The sequence below is a fragment of the Sturnus vulgaris genome, chromosome 15 (genome assembly GCF_052056855.1).
Source record: "Sturnus vulgaris isolate bStuVul1 chromosome 15, bStuVul1.hap1, whole genome shotgun sequence".
Lineage (NCBI taxonomy): Eukaryota > Metazoa > Chordata > Aves > Passeriformes > Sturnidae > Sturnus > Sturnus vulgaris.
Genome location: NC_142257.1, coordinates 6,914,330 through 6,936,408, shown reverse-complemented (window position 1 = coordinate 6,936,408; position 22,079 = coordinate 6,914,330). Strand labels below are relative to the sequence as shown.

The following is a 22,079-nucleotide window of genomic DNA, read 5'->3' as shown; positions in this document are numbered from 1 at the left end:
CTACCTGCAGGTGATGCTCAGCGTGTCCTTGGCGTTGATGATGTGCTCCTCCTCGGTGATGCTCAGAGTAGGAGGGGTCATAGAATAGCTGCTCACCAGATCTGTGGAGAGAAAGGAGAGAGGGGACGATGCAGAGATCCACAAGCCTGGGCCAGCACTGTGGGCAGCAGCTATCCTGAGCCCAGAGAGGGGCAAAGGCTCTTGAAGAGAACATCTCCTTGGGGTCTGCTCCTACAAGATAGTTAATGCCAGCTCAGTGGGACATAAGAGGTTTGCCTAAAGCCCTTCTGGTTCCAGTGAGCAGCCTTTCAGCTCTTGGGCCAGGGCCAGACAGTCCCTGGGCTCTGATAGACAGCCTAGCATGGATGAGGGACAGAAAAAGAATGGAAGACCAGGAACTGGGAAATTCAACTAATTCCTCGCCAGGTGAATGATATTGGGCTTCCTTGGACTAGGGCTCTGAAATGATCCCCTCTGCTAAACTGGAGGGAGTCTGGCATGAGATTTTTCCATACACACGTAGTTTTCTGTAATCAGGGGGACAAATCAGGGATGCCCAAATACCACAAATGTGCTTGTACTGAGATGCTCTCCAGAGCCAAGAGGCATTCATGGAATGCCCTTCTCCTGTGGTGCACTCTCAGGTGTAGTCACCTGACTAGGATCAACCTTTGTGGATTGCAGCAGCCCCTTCCCCGTACCACTGGACAGGCATTCCAGGAGTGAAATTATCCAGGCTCAGGGACAGACAATTAAACATTATCATGCTCTTCTTCCAGCTCTTTTCAGGGAGAGTCCCACTTTTTGTGTATCTGCATCTCTGGCATGCCAGACACGCACCCTTAGTGAGCTCCTCATGGACAAAACATCTCGAAGTACCGGTTACCCTCAGACACTACTGTTGTTTTTCTCAGCACAATGTTGCCAACTGTCATTACTTCATGATCTTTATCTTAAAACTCTAGCTTCTGGAGATGTGAGATAATTCAAAAGAAGACTAGTTGACTGCAAAAACAAGCAAACTAACCAGAAATAGAGAGGGGGAAAAATGTTATGGAATGTGAGGCTGTGACTCAGGTAGGTGCTAAATGCTAAGGAAGAAAAGAATGCAAAAATATGCTGCTAGCTTGACTTTCTACAAAAATATGAGGCATTTTGCAACTGTGTTCTGTGCATGTCTGTTTCCTTGTAGCATTCAAACGCAGGTATCAGAGAGATCTGGCAGAGTTGGAGAGGTCTTAAGGATGTGGAGTTTCCATGCGTTTCACAAGCAGCTGTAACACCTTTCCTCCAAAACTGTGACCTGAGGACTACAGGTTGAGAGCCTTGGGATGAGAGGAAATGGTCTTAGGCTGCACCAGGGGAGGTTAACATCGGATATTAGGAAAATTTTCTACACTGGAAAGGTGGTCAGGCACTGGAACAGGCTTCCCAGGATAGTGGTAGAGCCACCATCCCTGGAAGTGTTCAAAAGAATGGTTCAAAAGGATGGTTCAGAAATATGGATGTGGCACTTGGGGACGCAATTTAGTGGTGAACACAGTGGTGCTGGGTTAAGGGCTGGACTTGATGATCTTAGAAGTCTTTTCCAACTTTAATCATCCAATGATTCAAGGAATGTTTCTCTACGGGAAACCCTGACCCAGGAGACAGCAAATGGCCACCAGTTTCTCAGACGCAGGGGTGGCACGGGGATCCAGGCTGGTGGAGAAGCCTCAGTGCCCGGGGGCCATCGGGAGAGGCTGCTGGGGGGACCCGGCGGTGAGGGACGTGCGGAGCGGCACCGCCAGCGCTGCCAGGCCTTGTTCTCCCCAATTGTTCTCCACTTCCTTCCCGCCTGCGCACGCTCTGAGGTGGTGTCCCCATGGCTGCCCCCATGGCAACAGCAGGGTGACAGCAGCCATCTCCCCCCGCCATCTCCCACCTCCCCTCCGCTTGCCCACATGAAGGAGCGCCAGCCCGGGGGCAGTGCTGGCCCACCTCCTGTGTGCGTGCCCCACTGCCACAGACACCTCTCCCTCCACCACAACGACAGCAGCAGCCATCACTTGTCACTCCACACACGGCTCGGTGTCACTGTGCTCCCCGGGGCTGCGTGGTGCCCGGCCACGCAGAGGACACCCTGCCTTGCGCCTCCAGCCTCCCCTTCCCCGGTGGACGGGACGTCAGATGTCACACACAAAAAATGTGCCCTGGGGCTGTGAAAATAAATGACTGCATTTTTTGTAAAATCCCTTCAAAATGTAACAAGGTTTATTAAAAAAAGGAGGCGGGGGAAGGAATCTGTCTGCTAAGCTGCGTTTCCTATTAATGCCGGACACACTTATCCCAGTGCAAACACTGCTCTCCAGATGGCCACAGCTTCCCTGTCCATCGTCCCAGGGAACAGCTGGGGGTGCCTGCCACCCCCACAGTGCTCAGCCCAAAATGCAGAAGATAATGGCTTGCATGGGGCTGGCTGGGGACAGCAAACCCTCTCATCCTGTCTGTGCTCTGCGGCAGCAAGCAGAAAGGCAATCCCCAAAATTCTGGCATGGCCAGCTCAGGCACTGAGCTCATGGCTGCAACAGGCACTGAATTAGGTCTTAAAACCTAAGCAGGGCATGAGCCCTCTGCTTGAACCGCTACAAAAGTGCCAAGGTGGCAGAAGTCTCTTGGCTAATGCTGTGCCCCACCACTGGGGCTGGGGGGAGCAGGTCGGCGGCAGAAATAACCCCCTGCCTCCCTTCACATGCTGCCTGGTGACCTGTTAGCAAACAACACCAGGGGGTGGAGAGGAAAAAAGGAAAAGTACGATCTGTGCAGGTTAGGGCTGTGGGATTCCTGCAGATGCATCCTGTCCATGGCCCTCCGTGAGTACAACAGGAAAAGGAACCACTGCTCACTCCGAAAGCACTGTGGCGTGGGGCTGGGGACACTCCTGCTGCTGGCAGCACTGCTGGGCCAGCTCTTGTGGCCATCCAGCCTCTTCACTGGCCCTGGATTCCTGGGAACTCTGGGGACTCCCTGTGCTGGCTGACGCTGGGGACCCACTACTCACACTGATGCCCCACACTAAGCCTGGCATCTTGGAATGCCGGTGCTCAGAGCCACCCATGGCATCCAGAACAGGCAAAGGGATGCACAGACCCATTCCCAGCCTGCAAAATCATCTTCAAAGCCATCAGCTTTCCCTGAAAAATATTCTCTATCACTCTGTGCTTGCCAGATGGATCCACCCCATTGCTGGCCTTGCCCTTTCCCTCCCTGAGGGAGCATGTGCCCTGCCATGGCTCTCTCCTGCCTTTTGCTCTCCCCAGCACTGAACTTGGTGCTGGGTTTGGCCATTAAATCTCTGCTAACCGACACACAGATGGTTTGTGTCTCTGGCAAATCCCAGGGTGCGAGGGAGATGTCTCCAGAGCATGGAGTGTCTCCTCTCCTCTGAGTCCCTCCTTCCCCACCTCCAACCCCTCTGATGCTTTATCTCCTCAGCCCTCCAAGCAGCTCCCTCTTTCTCCCGCACACCCAATTGTGCCCTTGCACAGGGAGAGCATTAATGTAATTAAAAAGGCATGCAGCAGCTCTGGCTTTGTTTTTTCAAGATGGTTGCAGCTTTTTTCAAGTAAGTTGGCAGCAGGATATTAAAATAAACAGAGGGGGATTGATGGGATGCGGTGAGAGGAAGCAGGATCCCACAGCCAGTCACACCTTGTCTATTTCCAGAGAAGCACGGTTCCCAGCAGTTTTCCTTGCCTTGATCTTGCAGCACGTGGCTCTGAAAGGGGCCAGGCTGCACTGAGAGCCTTCTCCTTATCGCTGGCGGCTGCTTCATTTTCAGGACCCTCTACCTCCTTCTGCACCCTGACACCACTGCTGCTCTCAGCTGCATTCTGCATCCAGGGCTCTCCCTGCCTCGGGGGAAAATCATGTTCACCTTGGAAAGTGCTATCCACCCCAGGGCATCTCGCAGCCTGGCCTCACCTCTCCACCCTTGGGCATGTGGGAAAGCTCCACACAGGGTCTGGTTTTGCCTTGTGGTGGCTGCAGATGCTGAATCCCTGCAGAGCAGCATCAGCGCCAGAGCCAGCACTGCCACACGTGCTGTGGCTTTGGGAACAGAGCAAAGGCTGTGTGTGGGACAAGGTACAGCATGGTATGGTACAGCATGGCACAACGCAGCTCCTGCTCTCCGTCTGCTTCCACTCACAGGAAGCCCTGCACCGGATCCTCCCCCAAGCCCCGCACAGCACCCCAGCCCCTCTCTGCTTCCCCTTCCCTCCCTCTCTGCTGAGCTGGCCCCGCTGACTGATTAACGGGGCCTTTCCGGACAGGGATTTTGTTCACACTCTGTCCTTCTCGCTGACTTCCTTCCCCGGCACTGGTCTGGATCGCTCTGGTCACAGCCACCACATGTCCCCAGCTAACCGCCCCAGCTCCTGCTCCTGCCACCACACCTTGGGGTCCTGTGGCAAGGGCTACAAGACAACATGCACAAAGCAAAGCTGGTCCAGCTTAGGCCTGTCTCCCTGCACCTTGCACACCCAGCCCAGCCTGCCCACCCCAGTGCTGTACTGGGGCAAAAGATAAGCTGGAAAGGAAAAAAGAGTGTCCTTTCCCCCAGCAAAGCTCCCCTGACCCTGCTACAGCCCCACCTCTATTTTGCTGTTTTCAGACAAAAATTCCCAGTTAATGAGCATCTGTCCAACAAAGCAGTGCAGGAACTCAAAGATTTTGACACTTTCTAAAAAGGAAAATTTTGTTTGCACCAGTTACTATGTGAGCAAAGCTCTGCTCCTGAACAGCCATTAGTAAAATTCTGGTACCTTTCTGGACAAGAGGGACTATTCAAAAGAGCAGCAGTAGCTATCACGGGGGCAGAGGGAGGAGAAGCTTTGTTCTGCTCTTTCTGCAGACTTCTCCTGCTTTCCAGGCTGGACTTGTCTGAATTAGCAGCATTTTCTGGGAAAACTGCATGTGCCCCTCAGGAACTAACTCTGGCACCTCAGGTGCCATTTTCCCCCCTGCTCCAGTTACAATTCCTCGTCTCCCTTGTGCTGGAGGACCTGTGGTTGCCCACAGACATGTGGGAAGTCCATGTGCCGGAGGCAGAGCCAGGCCAAATTCCCACCTACAGGGCTGAAGTTTCCCCATAGAGTGACTGGTTCTCATGCACGGGGCAAGCATCCAACTGTGGGTTGGAGCTGCAAAGTGTGAGTGCCACGTCACACAAGGAGCAGGCAGCTGGCAGAGCAGCAGGGGAAATTTGAAGTAGGGCTGTCAGCTCCTCCTCTTCCTCCTCCCAGTGCTCTCCAGCAGGGAGGAAGGCTTGTTTTGCAGAGAGATGAGATATCACACGAGGCTGAGAAATAAACATCAGGCTCCAGTGGATGTAGGGATGAAACACCAGGTGTCTTCTCTCCAGCTTCACAGTGGGCAGAGTGAGCCCCAAACCATGGTGGGAACTGACACCAAAATAGAGCAGATTCTGCCCAGCAGTCTGTGCCAGAGGACTGCCAGGGGAGGGTGACAGCCACCCAGGCCCACAGTGAAGCTGGGAAGAAAACAGAGATGGAAACAGGCTAATGAGTAAGCAATGAAAAAAAGATGATAGAAAACTGAAAATCACCCCCAAACTATGCATGTGCACAAGGACAAACAGAGCAGACCCCTTTTTTATGGGTTCATGGAAGATGTTCCCTGTCCCATAATTCAGGGTTGACCCTCAGTTCAGACCTGCCTCAGAAGGGTTAAACAGGAGGGCTGTGCTTCTCAGTGCAGGAGCAGCCCCTCTGATCCTGGTGCTGTGCTACAGCAGCATCACAGTCCCAGCCACACAGCTGAACCCACACACCAGGGGCTCACTCAGGCCTTGGGCAGCTCCTTTCCCCTTCTCACAGTGGGCAGTGCCAATGGCAAGGCATTGCTCCTCTGGTCTACAAATTTTCGTCCGTGGACCTCAAAGCCCTGAAACAACATCAAATCAAAGTGGGGCTGGTTTTATCCTCACCAGTTTGTGAGGACATTCCCAAAGCATCAGATGTTCCATTGCTTCAACTAGGACATGTGTCCTTTCTCAGGGGACAGAAAGGAAAAATAATTATAGAAACTCAGTCAATACGAACACAGAGGTGGCCATCATTATTTGGTGTCTGACACTTCCTGTCTACCACCAGCAGTGTGAGATCATCTTTGCCCCAAAACACCTGTGGCTAAGTTAGTGTGTGGAGGCAGGAGCCCCCTGAGCAGGAACCACCAGGAGAGCTGATGAAGGCGCCACCAGAGGACCACCAGAGCTGGTGGAAATGCTTTTCTCTTGGCACCAGACTCAGAGATACCCTAAGCATCCTGGGTCTGCAGCAATGCCAGGTGAGGAGGAAGGACACGTGTCCAAACAGACAGAGCATTTGGGGACTGAAGGAACAGGGCTCTCCTCCAGCTCAGCACTTGCAACCAGGGGACACCCCAGCCAAAGCATCCCCCTGCCTGGCAGCCAAGTGGGGAGTGGGATGGGGTGGGCAGAGACATAAGCAGCACATTACATGGCAGCAGCAAGGTCACACACAACACAAGCAGAGCCCCAGCCAGAGCAGCAGTATCCTGAGGCTGGGCATTCCACCCTGCTTCCCCAGCCCCTTGCACTCCACAGCTGCACATCCAGTGCCTGGTGCTCTTGCCAAACAGGCCTCAGTCCAAAAAGCTGCTTGGCCTCAGTGCATGCACCCCAACAGGTCTCTTTAGCCTCTCATGGCTGATAAACTTTAATTAACCGGTTCTTTTCTGGTATCTCATAACCACCCGCACTGATGAGTAACGAGGCAAAAAAGGCACAGGTTCTCTGGGCTCCTTCAACATTTTGTCTTCCAAGCTGGGCATCCATCAGGGAAGAGAAACAGAGCAGCTCAAAAGCAGAAGCCGCTTTCAAAAGAGATGGGCTATCCTGAGGAGCAACATTACCCAGTATCCCTGTTCCCTTGGTGCCTTCAGGCAGGGATTTATATCGAAGTATTTCCGAGCCAGCTGCCCTGGGCAGCAAAGCAGGACTCCACCCAATGCATGACCACGCTCTCACCTGTTTTTGGACTCTGCTCTGCCCCAGGGTCCTGCCACCACGTCATCCCAAAGCATCCCAAGGAGGGGTCAGGAGCGCCTGCCGGGAGTGTTTATCTGTCTGCCACTCTCCCCTGGCAGGAAGCACTATCTCACCATCGCCCTGCTCGCTCCAGCCCGGTTTCCTGCTCCATCCTGCCAGGTTTACCCTGCTTTTTCCTCCTCCCCTCCCCCTGCCCCACGGCTGTCAGGCCATGTTTGCATTTCTGTCTCCTGCCGTCTTTCCTCTCCCTAGCCGTGCCCCCCCGCGCTCGCTCCCTGCTCCATCCTCCCCGAGAGGCTCCGTCCTGAGCCAAAGTTAGCCCGTGTCAGGTAGCCACATGTCCGGCGGGGGCAGCGGGTCAGCCGGGGCCACCCTGCAGACCTCCTCCAGGATCTCTGCTGTCAGCAGCCTCGCCGGGCCCCAGGGGAGCGCCTGTTCGCTGCCCTCGCTCCAGCCAGGGATGCTCCGGCACATCAGAGAGCTGGCTTCCCCCCGGTGGCCGCCGGCCCACCCTTTCTGCTGCGGGCCAGGGCTGGCCAGACTCTGCTTTGTTTGGTCCTCCATTCCCTGGATCGCTCCGCGTTTGTTGGCTGCCTGCTCCTGCCCGGAGAATCCTTTTCCTGCCTTTGAGATAGAGGATGCTCGAACCATCTGTGTGTTTTATTTCCTTGTAGAAACTAACAAGCCAAGGATTGCTTCCTCTCCCTGACATTTCAGAGGGCAGCTCCGGCTCAGCGGGATGCGCAGGGAGGGGAGGGGGGGCCCGGCACCTTCAGACAGGAACAGGACTTATTCTGTCCACAGGATTCACTCCCTAAAGGGACAGAAATCCTCAGACGTACCCAAATGCCTGTGGCAGCTCCCCCTCTGCCACTGCCATGGCTCTGCAGGAGTCCTGGGCGAGATGTCCTGCTTAGCATACATAACCAGCCCTCTTCCAGTGGCCCCTATTAACTGCACGGCTAAACCTTTGCAAAACTCAATTAAAATTATCCACCTACATCTTAAGGACTGTCAGGTCGCTTCTCTCCCTGCTTTAATTTACTTCTTTCAAAATCTTGCCTCTGCCCCAGCAGGGTGTGATTAACCTGGCGTAGAAGGAGCAGAGGGATCGGATGGTTTTAGGGGACTGATATCAGCAATTAAAACTGTTCATTACGTCTTTGACTTGAAGGGATGCAAACCATGGTCCACAGCTTGTGTGAAACGAGTGTTGGTCCAAATCCACTACTTGGCATATGGTATTGCCAGCACAAATGCATGGCCAGGATGGGCTAGGGACACCCCCCTGTGGGCCCTAGTATCTCTGGGAAGCACTTGGGAAAGGATTGCTGATCCTTCCAGTTCATCTGTTCGGGATTGCTCAGGAGTTGCCTGACCATTACAGGATTCAGAGGTTAATTCCACCCCGTGACTATCCAGGTGTAATCCTAGGGGCTTTGCTGGGCTGAAGTACCTCTGGCAGCAGTGGGTACAAACCCATGGAACCCTAAGGACACATCTTTGGCCACTGAGAAGAAATGGCAGCCCATCAGTGATTAAAGGGAAATGATGGAACGAAATTACAATCCACTGCTTCTTACACTGTATTGAGGGAGTTATGAGGCAGATGACCAAGTACCTCTTCAAACAACTCAGTTACATTGTGGATTTTTCCACAGTGGGATACCTGCAGAGAGATTCCCAAAGAGAGATAAGCTCCCAGAAGACAAGTCACCACCAGCTCTTACACATCATGATCCAGGTGAGACGTCCAGGACCAGGAGTCTAAACCACCCACTGGCATAACAGATGGGTACATCCAGGATCTTCCTGTCCATGCCAGGGTATCATGCCCTTTCCCAGAGCTCCAGCTGCCCATGCTGAGGCTGCTGGCAGTCCAGGCAAAGCCAAGATCAGTTTCAGCACTGGGCAGAGGCTTCCACCCAAAGCACCTGGATTCTGCTGCATGAACACAGAGCAAAGGAAAAGCCTGAGAAACAGTGGAGAGAGACCCTCAAATTCAACATCATCAACTTCAGCTCCATCATGAGCCATTTCCAGAGGCTCAGGTGAATTCCTACTGAAGCAAACTGCAGGTGTGCTGCTGGGGGAAGATGGAGTTCAAGCCATGTAAGGCCTCAGCATCCAACTCTCGCTGGGAGATGAGGAGGCAGAGGCAGCTGACCGGGAATTCAGACAGAGCCCGAGGGTCAGCACTGAGCACGGAGAGAAAAGGGCAGTAGCATTTGGAAGGAAAAAAACAAGTCACAGGTTTGCTTTTTCCTTGATGTGTGTGGGCTTAATTGCTGGCCTTTGAAGTTTAACTGTTCCCAAGACTGCTGGCTTATGGACAGACTGAGCAGGACACCGAAAAAGCCCTGTCAGCCACTCAGGTTTCCCCCCTGTGAGCAAAGCCTGGGGTGCCCTGCCTGCCTCCTGCCCAGCCTGCTGTGCCAGACTGACTGTGCTGGGCCTTTTCAGGGGTCTGCAAGCCCTGCAGCTGCACTGGGAGACAATGGACCAAGTAGAAAAGACCTTCTCCTGCATCTTCATGTCCCTGGAGTCTGCATCCAGATGTTTGCTACTTAGCTGTGAACTGAAATCAACTCAGAGACCTGAAACCAAACAGCTGCCCTGGAGCTGGCAGTGCCTGTTCTTTGCAGCACAACCCACCCTCAAGTTGATCTCCAGCTGCAGGGTGCAAGAGAAGCTGATTGATAAACAGGGTAAGTGGGGAAAAAATAGTTTTGCAATCAGATTATTATCTTGGCCTTGGAAAACTGCATTCAACTCCCCATCTGCTCTAGACTCACTGGAAGGCTATCATACAGCTTCCATGTACCTCCATCCCTGCCTGAGCCACAGAGGGTAGGGCAGCAGAAACTGGGCTGTTCTGGCTTGGAAAAACACGTACTGGTGCAAGAAAGGAGGAATTCTTACTCCTTCTGATTAAAGGTACAAAGGGAACAAAGAAAATTAATTTAGCCCAGAGCCAATGCAACATTAAAAAGCTACATTAGATGAGGGTGAGTGCAGAAAGCAGGAAGCACAAGTAAAATGCAGGAGGAATTTAAACTTCCTAATTATCAAAGAGGGGGCTTCAAGTGCTGAGTATAATCTAAAAATAATAGTAATAAAGCAAAGGGAAGAGTGATCAGGGGCATAGAGAGAGCTGCTGCCTGGGGAGCAGGAGGCTCTCCGTGCACACCTGCACGTGCACACACGAGCATCAGCACGACCCTGGGTGGGGTGGGCACGAGGGGAGCCAGGAAGATCACAGGCACAGACTCTTCAAAGGAGAATTAGTCATCAGAGGTATCGGCAGAGGAAGGAAGGCTCAGGTACGGGGTCAGACACAAGCAGTGAGGGCTTTGACGGAGGAGTTCTGAACGCTCACTGCAGATCTAAGAGCCCTCATTGTGAGCAGGACGGGAGGTGGGATCCCTGGGGTAAATGCACCTACAGCACATAGGAGATAAGAAATTCCAACCCTCCACTGCACGGCTCACCTTGGCTTTCTGCCATTCCTGAAAGCAGCTGGAGCTGCCCAAACCCAGAGCCTTCCCTGATGCGGTAAAGGAAATCTTACTCTGTTCTCTGCAGAATCCCCAGAAGGGATGGGCTCTAAAGAGCACAGCAAAGCTCTCCCCCCACACAGGACTTTACTGAGCTGCACCTCGGCTCTGGGTCAGTGATCCCATCTGCTCCCTGCTGGGCAAAGAGACTTGAGGATGCAGAGACTCAGGGCAGTGGATGGAAGTCTGGCTCTGTGGGGCTGTCCAGGGCATTGATGGCAAGTTACAGATGCACACGCTCTCAGTTTCTCTTGGCACAGAGCTGTGACCACAAGCCAGGACCCGCTGCAGCAGGAGATGATAATCATCATCTATGAGAGCCAAAGTGTATTGGGGCATTCGCGTCACTTGAGGTTAGTTGGCTGTTTAACATCTGCACAGATTTTTCTCTCTGTCTCCACATAACACCCCTTGTGCAGCTATGAAACTAATTTAATTCCCTTCCAAGAAAGGCTGAGTTGGAAATGTCACACTTTGTATATCACAGCACAATTCCTACAATGAAACACCCAGCCTAAATGGCAGTATAGGATTCTGGCGGTGTTTGAAGGCCAACACACTAAACCTCCTTCTTCTGTTTTTTAAAAATAGCTTACGACAGGGTGACCAGGTTCCATAAACACGCAGTTACTCTCTGTTAGTGCGCAGTTGTGACTGTTGTTTTCCTGCTCCAAGGTGCTTCCCTTGCCCCGCAGCGCAGTGGGAAGAGCACGCAAGCGGACGCGGTGGGAAGGAAGCGTTTACACATGCTAATGACTTCCAGCCAAGGAGCACAAGTACCAACAGGGAAATGCTGCTAAAGAAACAACATGCCACTTCCTCGGCTCCCCCTGTTTGGTCACCATGAGGTACTTGATGCTCAGAGCCGTGGCGCAGGGCTGGTGATGGGCTCTCCAGCCCCCTGGGAATTCAAGGCGTGAATGAAGGAAAGACACATTGGCTTGGTCCACAAACACAGGAGAAGCTCTTTGGGAGGAGGGGTGTTTTGGCACCATACTGGACCAAAGGGGCCAGGACAGACACTAGCCCTTACCCACTCCCAGAAATGTGGGGCTGGAGGCCAGAGTCCTTCCAAGTGCCACTCAGGTTCATTTCATCATACACATCTCTCTTTATGCCAGAACAGGTTTCCTAAGTTCATGTGGGGTCCTGTTTATTTTTCTTTTTTTTTTTTTTTTAAATCACTATTGTATTAAGAAGTGTTTTTCTTTTGGCAAAGGTTACCGTGGGGCCAACACTGTGCGGAGTCTCCTGCCTTCTATCACCACTAAAACCTCTGAGCCAGAGCTCAGCCCAGCCACATTGCTTATCTTCAATGAAGGCAGGCTTGGATTTCCCCCTCTATATAAAAGTTAGATCCCAGCACTCCCCCTCTCCCCTAGTGCATTCTTTCAAATGCCACCCACTCCTTGTTATTGCTGGGAGGCTGGAGAGCCAGGGATTAACTGCCTTGGGCTGTATCAAGCTTTATTTGTCTAAGCAGCTAAGGGTGAGCAACAGCCATAAATACTGTGAAATACTGACAGTTGTGGAGGGGCAACAATGGGCAACACAGGCACCCTGGCACTATGGATTGCATCTGGGGCTGGACACAATCCTGGTGTGACCAACATAATTGGAAATGTTCCTGCTTTCCTACAGTACAGAGACTTCGAGGAACATCAAACTCCATCCTCACGTTTAAACTGTGGACACCACGCTACACCCAGTGCAGCACTAACAGTGGGGACTGTCAGTCCTTGTAGCACAGGAGTAAGCAAACATGGTGAGGAAAATCCCACTACAACTATCACCCAAAAGGACACATCCTGGGTCTGAGCCTGCCTGCCCGGAACAGGGCGATACGGGATATGCTGCAACTGCCCTTCCCTTGCACGCTGAAATGTCACAACCAGAGAGGAGATGAAAGACCAGGATATGCCCTGATTCCATCTCAGCATCAGTAGTACTGCCAGAGCCAGCACTTACAGCCCAGGACCTGCCAAGTCTGACAGTTTGGCAACAGCCAACAAACCCCATGAGGAGGTACCAGGCCCAGATGTACACTCTGTTAAATTGCTTTACAAGGCATTAGTAGGTAACTCCTTTTGGAGGAAAGGCAATTTCTTCCCCCGTGCTTGGTGCCAGCACAAGGACCATGCACTGCTTGTCCAGCAGCGAGTGATCTTCGTATGGATGTATGCATCCCTCATGGGAGCATCCCAGTCTGCAGCTGGCTGCCATACTGTGGGACACGCTGTTAAACCTCTGCCCTTTGCTCCCCGAGGGCCAGGGGCTGCAGTGTGGGGAAGGATTGATGGCCACTCAGACCCAGTCACACCCCTCTGGGGACTCTGCTGGGGCTGGGATGATGCAGGGTGTGAGTGATGGATTTCTGTGGGCGCTGGATGCCGTCACCTCTGCTGGGTGAGATTTCGCTTGCTGCCATCGCTCTGAGCTGGCAGTTTCCAAATCTGGGTATAAACCACCATTCGTGCCCAACCTTCCTGCCTCAGTAAATATCAAGCTTTACTGTCATTCATGGAAACTACTGGCTTGACCCACACCTATATCAGTATTTATTTTTTAGGTCACTACATCTAACATCCACCTCAGTGGACATCAGTACTTCAGAAATGGGGAAAACAAGTTACAGATGGAAAGCTAAGCCCAGAGCCAAACCTCACTGTCAGCACACATGTCTATGCAAACACATACAAGGTGCCCCCAATCAATACAGAAAATTAGTGGAGGAATTTCCAGGCTCTGCTACACAGCCCTGTGCTTTTTTGTGGAATAAATAAAACCAGTAAACCTTTCACAGATTTCCCTGCTACATGGAGAGCTCAAGCGCCTCTGTAACTCAGAAGGATGACAGAGGACCCCAAAACCCTCCATGGGTCTCCTGGGTCTTGTGAAGGTGCAGACAGACCTTTATAAACCTGTGGTGCCACTGCCCAGCTCTGGGCACCTCTCTGTGCCCTGCAAGGTCTGCCAAGCCCCAACTTGCCCTGCCAGCAGCTGGAATGGAGAACGCACTGCAGGATGGGGAAGGACCCAGAGAGGAAGGGGACAGTGACCCAGGGGGAGGCCTGGCTGCCAGGGGCACTGCTCGCTGGCACCACCAGCTGCTCAGCAAAGCCACTGTGAGCTTGCAAATTCTTTATAAACTTTCCACGTGACACAATTACTCAGGGGCCAGATTCTGAAGCTCTTCCTTCTCTCTTTACTCAGACCAAGCTCCAGTGAAGTCACTGAGACATTGGCCTAAATACGACTGAAGGAGTTCAGGATTTGGCCCAGTAATAAAAACTTCCTTCCTTTGTCTACTGCTCACTCCACATGATCCCACTGCCTCCCAGCCTCCTCCTGGCCTCGTCTCCCGAGGCTGGGGCCGTCAGTTGTTTTGATGTTGCTCTTTCATTTTACCCTCAGCCAGACCATGCCAGTCCCCTCTGCGAGCTGCTGAGATAGAAGGAGCTGGGCTGGCCCGTGAGGAAGAGGAGGAAATTGTGGGGTTAAATACAACCTGGCTGAGGCACAGAGCCAGTCTTGGGAACGTGGATGCATGCAGACACCATGGAGGCTGGGAGCTGGCTCAGCCATCACCTCCCCAGTTCCTTCAACGCCTCCTTGAGGACAGGTTGGAGCATCTCCAAAAAAGCCTTTCTCCCCCCTGCTGAGTGCAGAGCAAATGCCTTGGGCTCTACACCAAACTTTTATGCGAGGGAATGGGTGAGATGACTCCTGCCCAGGAAAGTACAGCAGGAAGTTAACTCATCTCACTGCAATGACACATGCTAGAAAGTGACACCATAAGAAACACATACAACTTTAAACAAATAACTTGCAAAATTAATTTTGCTACTTTTTCTGCCTCAAAATCGCCAGGAGGATGCAAATCCCTGTCATTCCCCAAGGGTACCTCATCCTCATTACAACCATCTGAAATGTGCACTGGGGTTTGGAGCAGGAGCTCCTGCTTCCTTCCCAGGTCCATCAGCCTTGCACACACCTGTGACACAGACAGAGCAGTACAGCACACACAGGCAGATACAGCAATTCCCTTTGCACCAGCCTCCCTGCCTGTGCTGCTGGGCAACAGAAAGCAAACTCAAAAGGGATTTGGACTCAGCTGAAGTGAGAAGCGTTTGGTCCTGAGGTACCACCATGGTTTGATGACCTAAACCTCAGTCCTGTAACTCATGGATGCTCATGTGGGTGACCTGGTCAGACAGTGGATGGCTCAGAGAGAACTGACACAACCCCTGTGCCTTCCTGCTGAGGTTTTGCATCTTGCAGTGAGATTTTTAACATTCCTCAGCTAAGACTGAAACAGAGGGGCACTTTGAAGTGTACAGCTCTAACCACCCTAGAGAACACAGAACTCTGAGCAGCAGAGGAATGGTGGTCTCAAGGTGCAAGGCTGTGGCACAGCCTTTGCACAGGTCTGTAGGAGCCCTGTACTATCCAGCCCGGCTGAACCAGCTCATCACATCCTGCATCCCAATGCAAACACAGCAATGCCAACCTGGGCATTCCACAGACTGAGAGTACAATGCCCTGGCCAGTGGAAAGGGCTGCTTTGCTTGGGGCTTGCTCTTGAGTAAATACAGTCTTGCTGTACATTCTGCCCTTTTAAAGTACATTAATTGTCATGGAAACAATGCTGTCATTGGTATGGCAGCAGCCTGGTGGCCTCCACAGATGCAAGGCAAAAATCAATGGATACATTGACATACAAGCTGTGTTTCAGGACTTTTTGTGGTTTTGAGGCTGGTCACTATGGGCATATATGAGAGAGTGACTCAGACACTAAGAAGATGCCATCTTCCATGGAGAAAAAGCTGGGGACAAAACATGGAGGAACATCTCCTTTGCTGTGTTCATCTGCTTATGCAGCACACTCTTGTACGGAATCTACTCCCAGTACTGATGTGTGTGCTCAACTTGTGGCACTGGTCAGCACTCCCAGCTCCTGCTGGGGCATGCCAGCCCTGGCTGCCCTTCACATCCTCATTGCCAGTGAGTACAAAGCCTCACCTGGTCTCAGACCTCGGCAGGGTGGCTTTGCTCCATGCCTCCCCTCTGCCCATCCATGGCCCTTTCCACCAGCTCAGATGCCTCACCAAAAAGAAGGAAAAAAAAGCCAATATTATAGATATATGGATCAAGAAGACCATCACTTCTTGGTCTTGAGAGTCTTTTAAGTAGCACTGAGGGGGTTTGTACACAGAGCAGCATAAAGGGAAAAGCTGTGTGCTGGTGCCCTTCCCGCCCTGCCTGGCCATCCAAGAGAACCCGGAGCAAAGGGCAGTCCTGGCTGTCCCCTCCCAGCCAGGGCAGCGCTGCCCCGTTCCCTGCCGTGCCGCCCATCATAAAGGGGTCCCTGAACTGTTATCAGGCAGTGACAGTTTCCGCCATCAGATTCCTCCTGTCCGTCAGGAAAGCTAAATAAGGAACATCGTTCAGGCGGCTGCAGGAAGAGGGGAAATGCAGGGACATCCGGCCCAGCTGCCAATTTTTCCTTTCCCATGAACCACCACTGACCTCCGCCAAGGGAGAACCTGGACACCCAGCCTGGCATTGGCACTGCTCCTCTTTGCTTAACCCTTCTGTGGGGGATACCCTGGCCCCTGGAGCCTTCTGAGCAGGTGGTCTCACCAGGCAGGGCAGTGTGGCTGTGGTGGATGGAGCCCGGGCACTGTGTCACTGTTTCTGGCACCGCCAACCAAGGCAGGCAGACTCGGTGCTCTGGCTGGCATTTGCCCAGCCAACTGGAGCCACGGCCAGGAGAAGGCTTAACCCCTCCACACCTGTACATGGGTGGGCAGCTACACCTCACACAGAGACAACGGGTCCCAAAAACATCAGTGAGCTGCTCCATTGCTTCCCTCTTTGCATGCATCTACACCAGGAGCAGAGTCAAGCTTATTCTTTCACCAATTCCTCTGAAACAGAACCGGGATTTTCCAGGCTCTGCCAGGAGTTGTAACCAGCGCTGGGCTGCTGCAGACAGGTAAGATTTCATCTCCTTTTTCTCTCTGCTCACTCCAGGGCTCTTCCCATCAGTAACAAGGACCAGGACAGTCTGCAATCCACTTGCCCCTTTCTCGTGGTCCTTGTGAGCAGCCCTGGGGTCCTTGCTGCCTTTCACTGCACAGAATCCGAGCAGGGGAGCAGCAGCTGCCCGGTTATTACGTGCTCAGATACAGAAGACCACAGCACTTAAATCTGCCGCCCCCATCACCCTGTCCTCCCTGTTTGCCCAGTGAGGGCCTTTTCCTGACCCCCTAAACTGATCCTCCCTCATTAGCACATGACGTCCATCCCACAGCACCTCCAGGTTTGGCTGCAAAGGCTCCGCAAGGGATCCCTGCCCTCGAAGGAGGGGGCAGAAACACAGCAAGAAAAACAATTCACTCGTGGGAGAAGTTGTAAGGTGAAATACAAGTCACTGGCTGAAACCTGTTTCTGCTACCTCAGCAGGGAAAGGACTCCAGGAGAGACTCCAAGACTCCCCACTTAATATCCTCAGCTTATAAAACTTAGTGGGAGTTTCAGCACCGGCTGCTGCAGGGCCAGGTTTTTCACCCTCCTTCTGCTGAACTTGCACCTAGAGATGGAATGATTTGCTCGACAAAAGGAGCGGCCACGCTGGGCTCAGGGCTTGTGCCTCCTCGCCGACTTGACCACAGGCCACCTCCGCTTCCACCATTCTGCCTTAACAATGAGCACCGCAGATGGGCAATAACGCTGTGCCGAAAACATCAGAACTATTCTGACCAAAGAGAAAAAGCCCCCCTGGGACCTGGCTAACCCCCTCTTTTAACAACGTGAAACGAGAAACAAAGGTCTGGGATAGCTAGAGGCAATAAAACCCCTGGAATTCATTTAACCAGTCACTAGATGCCAGTGCAGCTGCAGCAGTATTTCTTTTCCTAATGAAGGACAAAAGCTCTGGCCCAGGGTAAGGCTCAGCTCTGATCTCCCCGGAAAACTGTGGCATGCACCAGGAGGTCATGATCCCCCCACAGCACACAGCAGGAGTGGGACGTGTACCTGGCTGCTGCCCCTCACCCAGCTGGAGATTTGCAAGAGCAGCAGGGGAAGCCGGGGCACGTCGAGGCAAAACATGGCACTGGGCGCCTCTGGGTCACAGTCCAAGGTGGGAAAGGGGGATTTCAGCTTGAACTAACCACCCATGGATTTTCTCCTTGCAAACCTGTGTATTTTTCCATGCACAGCTGCCCATGGACCCAGGCAAACATCTCACATCCACAAGGCCCTGTGAAGGTGAGCTCCATTGCTGTTCAGCAGTATACAACAAGCCACCAGACTCCCACCATGCTTCCAACATGGGATTCCACCAGGACCTGCCTTCTCCAGGCGAGCCATGATTTTGCAGCCCTCAGTCACAATGCCCCAGTCTGTCTTTCCCAGCGGAAGAGCTCTGCAGCTTTAGTCATTCCTCACAAGGAAACCACCAGCCCTGCTGGCTCCCCACCTTCCATGGGCAGTGGAGCCTGCAGGGTCAGGCCATCACAGGGCTTTCTGCTTCTCCCAGCACCTGCAGGACCCCCCCATCACCCCCACCTTATTGCAGCGCCCCCTCCCCCCCTAACCTGGTTTGAATGCACAGCTCCCCCACACTGGGAGCGAGGAGTCTCCTGCCTTGTGTCCATTGTTTTGGGGCTGTTTCAGTCCAGTGGGATGAATGCTGTCACCTCTGCTGTGCCAGCTGGAGCGGCTGAGGAGAAGGTGGGTGAGATAGGTGCTAACCCCCGGGCTCCACCTTGCTCCCCAAAGCTGCTGAGAGCTGGACAGACGTGGGGACCCATCGAGAGTCCCCTCTTGCTCTGCAAGGCAACCTCCTGAGCGTGGTGGATGTCCCCTATGGCTTTGGAGAAACTGCTCCTTGGCCACGGTCCCCTCCCTCCTGCTGCCGTTCCCGTGGGATCCCGCTCTCCCCTTCTTTCTCCAGGAACTGCCTCGGGATGCCGGGAACAGCCTGTTCCCTCCTGGCTGGCTGGGAGCACCTGCCCTTCCCACGCCTGCCCCGGAAAACACCGCAACAACGCCGGGCCAAGAGAAACCCTGGGGACAGTGATCCTGCATGGAGAGAGCCCACGGGAGAGAGGCAGCAGAGTGGAACGGGACACACGGGAGGAACCCCCCGTTCACCCTGCCTGCACTGGCTGGGGACATTGTGCTGCTGGGGGAGTGTCCCTCTGACCAGACGTCAGTCTGAGCTCAGTGACGCCCTGGTGGGTGTTTGTGCAGGCAGCGAGCCGCGGGTTCGCGTGCCCAAGCCAAATCCCAGGGCGGTGGGTGCTGCTCACCCATCTGAAATCACCCTTAAGCAGATAGCAGTGCGCAGGAGCTGTGGCTGCCCCTGCCCTGTCCCCTCCCTGGCAGCCCCCAGGGACCCCGGGCTGCATCCCTGCACTCCCGCTCCCCTTGGGGGCCCTGGCTCATCGCTGTGGGTCGAGCCTGGTGGGGTTCCTGGGCAGTCAGGGCTGTTAAATGAAAGAGTGTTGCTGAAACGACCCATGTTTATTACTTGCAATAAAGCAACTGCTTCAAATCCCAGCTGCACAGGCAACTGTTGCTGCTGGCACGGTCAGCGCGGGGCTGTCCGAGCACTCGGCCGGGAATTCTGTGTGATCCAAGAGGGGAGCAGGCAGCGGCAGCCAACGCAATCGGCTCAGGTCCTACACAAGCACGGGCCTTTCCCTCACACAATGGGCATACGCCCTTGGAAGCCACAAGCCAGTGACCCCAGCGGGATTGTTTGGCTGTGGGGGGCTCGGCACTGCTCTGTGTCCAGAGGATGGTGGCTCAGGGAGCACATGGTCTCACAACCATCCACAAAGGGTTACCCTGAGAGGCCGAGATTATCTAGAATACTGGGGCTGAACCTCTGCCTGTTCCCCCTATCTCACTGCCTGCACAGGGCAGCTCCTTAGCTCCACTCCATCCTGGGAGCACCACGGAGCTAGAATGCGTAAGAGTTTTGTGCTCTTACACACAGCATCCTCTAACGCTGGCCCTTTTAAACAGGCACCGTGGTGCCAGAATAGACCTTTAATGAAAATCATGAGATGATTATTTCATCCTTCACAGGTGGAACAGTCTCACACACGCATCCCTGCATCCAAAGGGAGCAAATATTTCCACCCCATTGGAATTACGGCTAATGAGAAAATTGTGCGTCCTTTAGGCGCTGACAAATTGTCCTCATTGACAGACTGGAAGGAGGGGAAGCAAATTCCCATGGTACTATCCCCCAGTTGAGCTCCACATCACCCTTCATTGCTGCACTAATCAGGCAGCACCGAGTGCTTCAAAGCTCTGCTCAGCCCTGTGCCGACGAGGCCACACAGCTGCACTGGCCAGAGCCTGCCAGGCACTGCTCCTGCACCTCCAGGAGATGAAAGAAGCCGGGAGCAGCTACACCGTGCTTTACAAATTGCTAACAACAAGAGAGCTTTGAACAGTTGTTCCCACTGCAATGCCACCAGCAGCAGGCTCCTTTCTGCCCAGCCTCCTTGAGCATCCCCTGAGCTCCGACACCCGTTCTGTCCTTTGGCTCCATGATACCAGAGCCATCAGCAGCTTTTTGGGCGAGCAGGTTGACAGTGACACTGCTGATGATGCTGTTCATGCCACACCTGCAGCTCTCCCGTGAGCTCACTTCAACGATAGCAGCAAATGCCACTGGTGATAGCAAGTCACTGAGCTGATGCTACAGAAAATTCTATTTATGCTCCCAAAATTAATCTCCCCCATTGCAAGCTTTCTCCATTACTAACTTTTTTTTTCAGTCTTGCTCTGATCTGGGCTATAAATGCTTTACTCGCGCAAGAAAGAGCTCCTCTGGGGGTATCTGGTGGCGTGTCCTGTCCCCACTGCCCGGGCAGTGCCCATCCAGCTCTGCCATGTCAGACGGGCTCTGCTTGCTAGAAAGGCATTGCAGCCCCATCTCTGCCGTGGTTCTGCACTCTCTGCCCAACAGCCTTTTGCCCCAGAAGTGCTATGAGAAGGGAAAGCCTTTCACTGGGATCCGCCTCGGGTGACTTCCGAGGCGGACCAGAGCTGGGACAGGCAGGCCGGACAGCCTTGCATGGACCCCCGCCTCCTCGCGCCTTCCTCCCCGGCACACACAAATTAATGACTCTGTGCGTGAAAAAATAAATACACAAAGCTGGGACTGGCCTCCAGCCGGCCCTCCAGCCGGGCACGTCCCTGCGCAGCGACATCCCTCCCGCGAGGGTCCCATGAGGCTTCTCCCCGCTCGCAGCGGGACATCCGCGGCACGAGCACGGCGTGGGCTCCCCGCGGCCCCGGACCCGGCGGGGACCGCAGCAGGGTCCTCCCGTCCCGTCCTGTCGCCGCGGGCACGCTGTCACAGCCGTCGGGGACACCCGGGCGGGCACCGCGGCGCGTCCTGGCTGGGGACGGGTACGGCAGCGCCGGTCGGGGACGGGGCACCCGAGGCAGACTGCGCCTGTCCCCGTCAGGGATTGAGGTCGCCGGGACCGGGAGCATCGGTCCCCGCCGGGATGAGGGAGCCCGGGACGGGCAGCGCCAGGGCACGGCACATACCCGTCCGGGGTGAGAGACCCCATGGCGGGCAGTGCGGGTCCCTGCGGGGTCTGGGGGACACGCGGGGGAGGCGCCGAGTCCCGTCCCGCCGGAGCAACCCCGTTCCCAGCGCGCCCGCAGGTGCGGAGCGGGCATCAGAGCGGGCAGGGCAGCCCGCACCCTCGGCAGCTCACCTGCCTCCGAGACAATACCGAGCCAGAGCCAGAGGGGCAGCGTGCAAACTCTCCTCATCTCCGGGGCTGCCGGCAGGTCCGTGCGATGCGGAGCGGTGCGAGCGCCCCGCGCCCGAGCTCTGCTCCCGCCGCGCCCCAGCTGCGGCGACGCGCGGCAGCGGCGGGCGGGGAGCACCGGGGCCGCTTCCTTTTCCTCCGCCCGCCGGGGCCGCCCGCCGCCCTCCGCCGAGCCTCGGGGCGCCGGGCGGGCGGGGCGGGACGGGGAGGGGCGGTGGAGAGGCAGAGGGGGTGGGGGGAGCGCACCTGCAGCTCTGAGCACTGACGGGGAATCCGCACTCCCCGCACCAGCGGGGATGCGCGCATCCCTTCGCACCTGGGTGTCTTCACCTGTGTGTGTGGGTCTGCGTCCCTTGCATCTGGGGGGCAAGTGTGTTCCCCACCCGTGTGGGTGGGTCTGCATCATCCCTGACCCATGGACACATGAGCATCCCCATACCTGCGTGTATTTTCACACCTGCGTGCACCCCGTGTGTCTCCCTGCATTTGTGTGAGAATGCCCGCATATCGCCCGTTTCTTGGCTGTGCCTGGGTGCACAACCCGACCTCTCAGAGCAGAGGGAATGCACACAAACACGCTCTCAACAACAGCACATACGCACTCCACGCGATGGAACACATCTCTCACCTGCC

General features: G+C 54.5%; 1 protein-coding gene and 1 long non-coding RNA gene across 5 annotated transcripts in view; one reads left to right on the top strand and one right to left on the bottom strand.

The window, feature by feature from the left end:
- Positions 1-21,507, bottom strand: part of FLT4 (fms related receptor tyrosine kinase 4) — a 57,852-nt gene extending 36,345 nt beyond the window's left edge. For all 4 annotated transcript variants that reach the window (XM_014886968.2, XM_088173607.1, XM_014886969.2 and 1 more), the window contains exons 1-2: positions 21,390-21,507; positions 5-101 (exon numbers count right to left, since the gene is read on the bottom strand). In XM_014886968.2, coding sequence (XP_014742454.1) covers positions 5-101; positions 21,390-21,447 — 155 coding nt within the window. In that variant the 5' untranslated portion in view covers positions 21,448-21,507. The remainder of the gene's footprint in view (positions 1-4; positions 102-21,389) is intronic.
- On the top strand, positions 16,155-19,391 carry LOC148221970 (uncharacterized). Its single transcript, XR_015807062.1, has 3 exons — positions 16,155-16,627; positions 16,946-17,776; positions 17,856-19,391. It is a non-coding gene; the product is annotated as an uncharacterized LOC148221970 (long non-coding RNA).
- Positions 21,508-22,079: the final 572 nt, after the last annotated feature.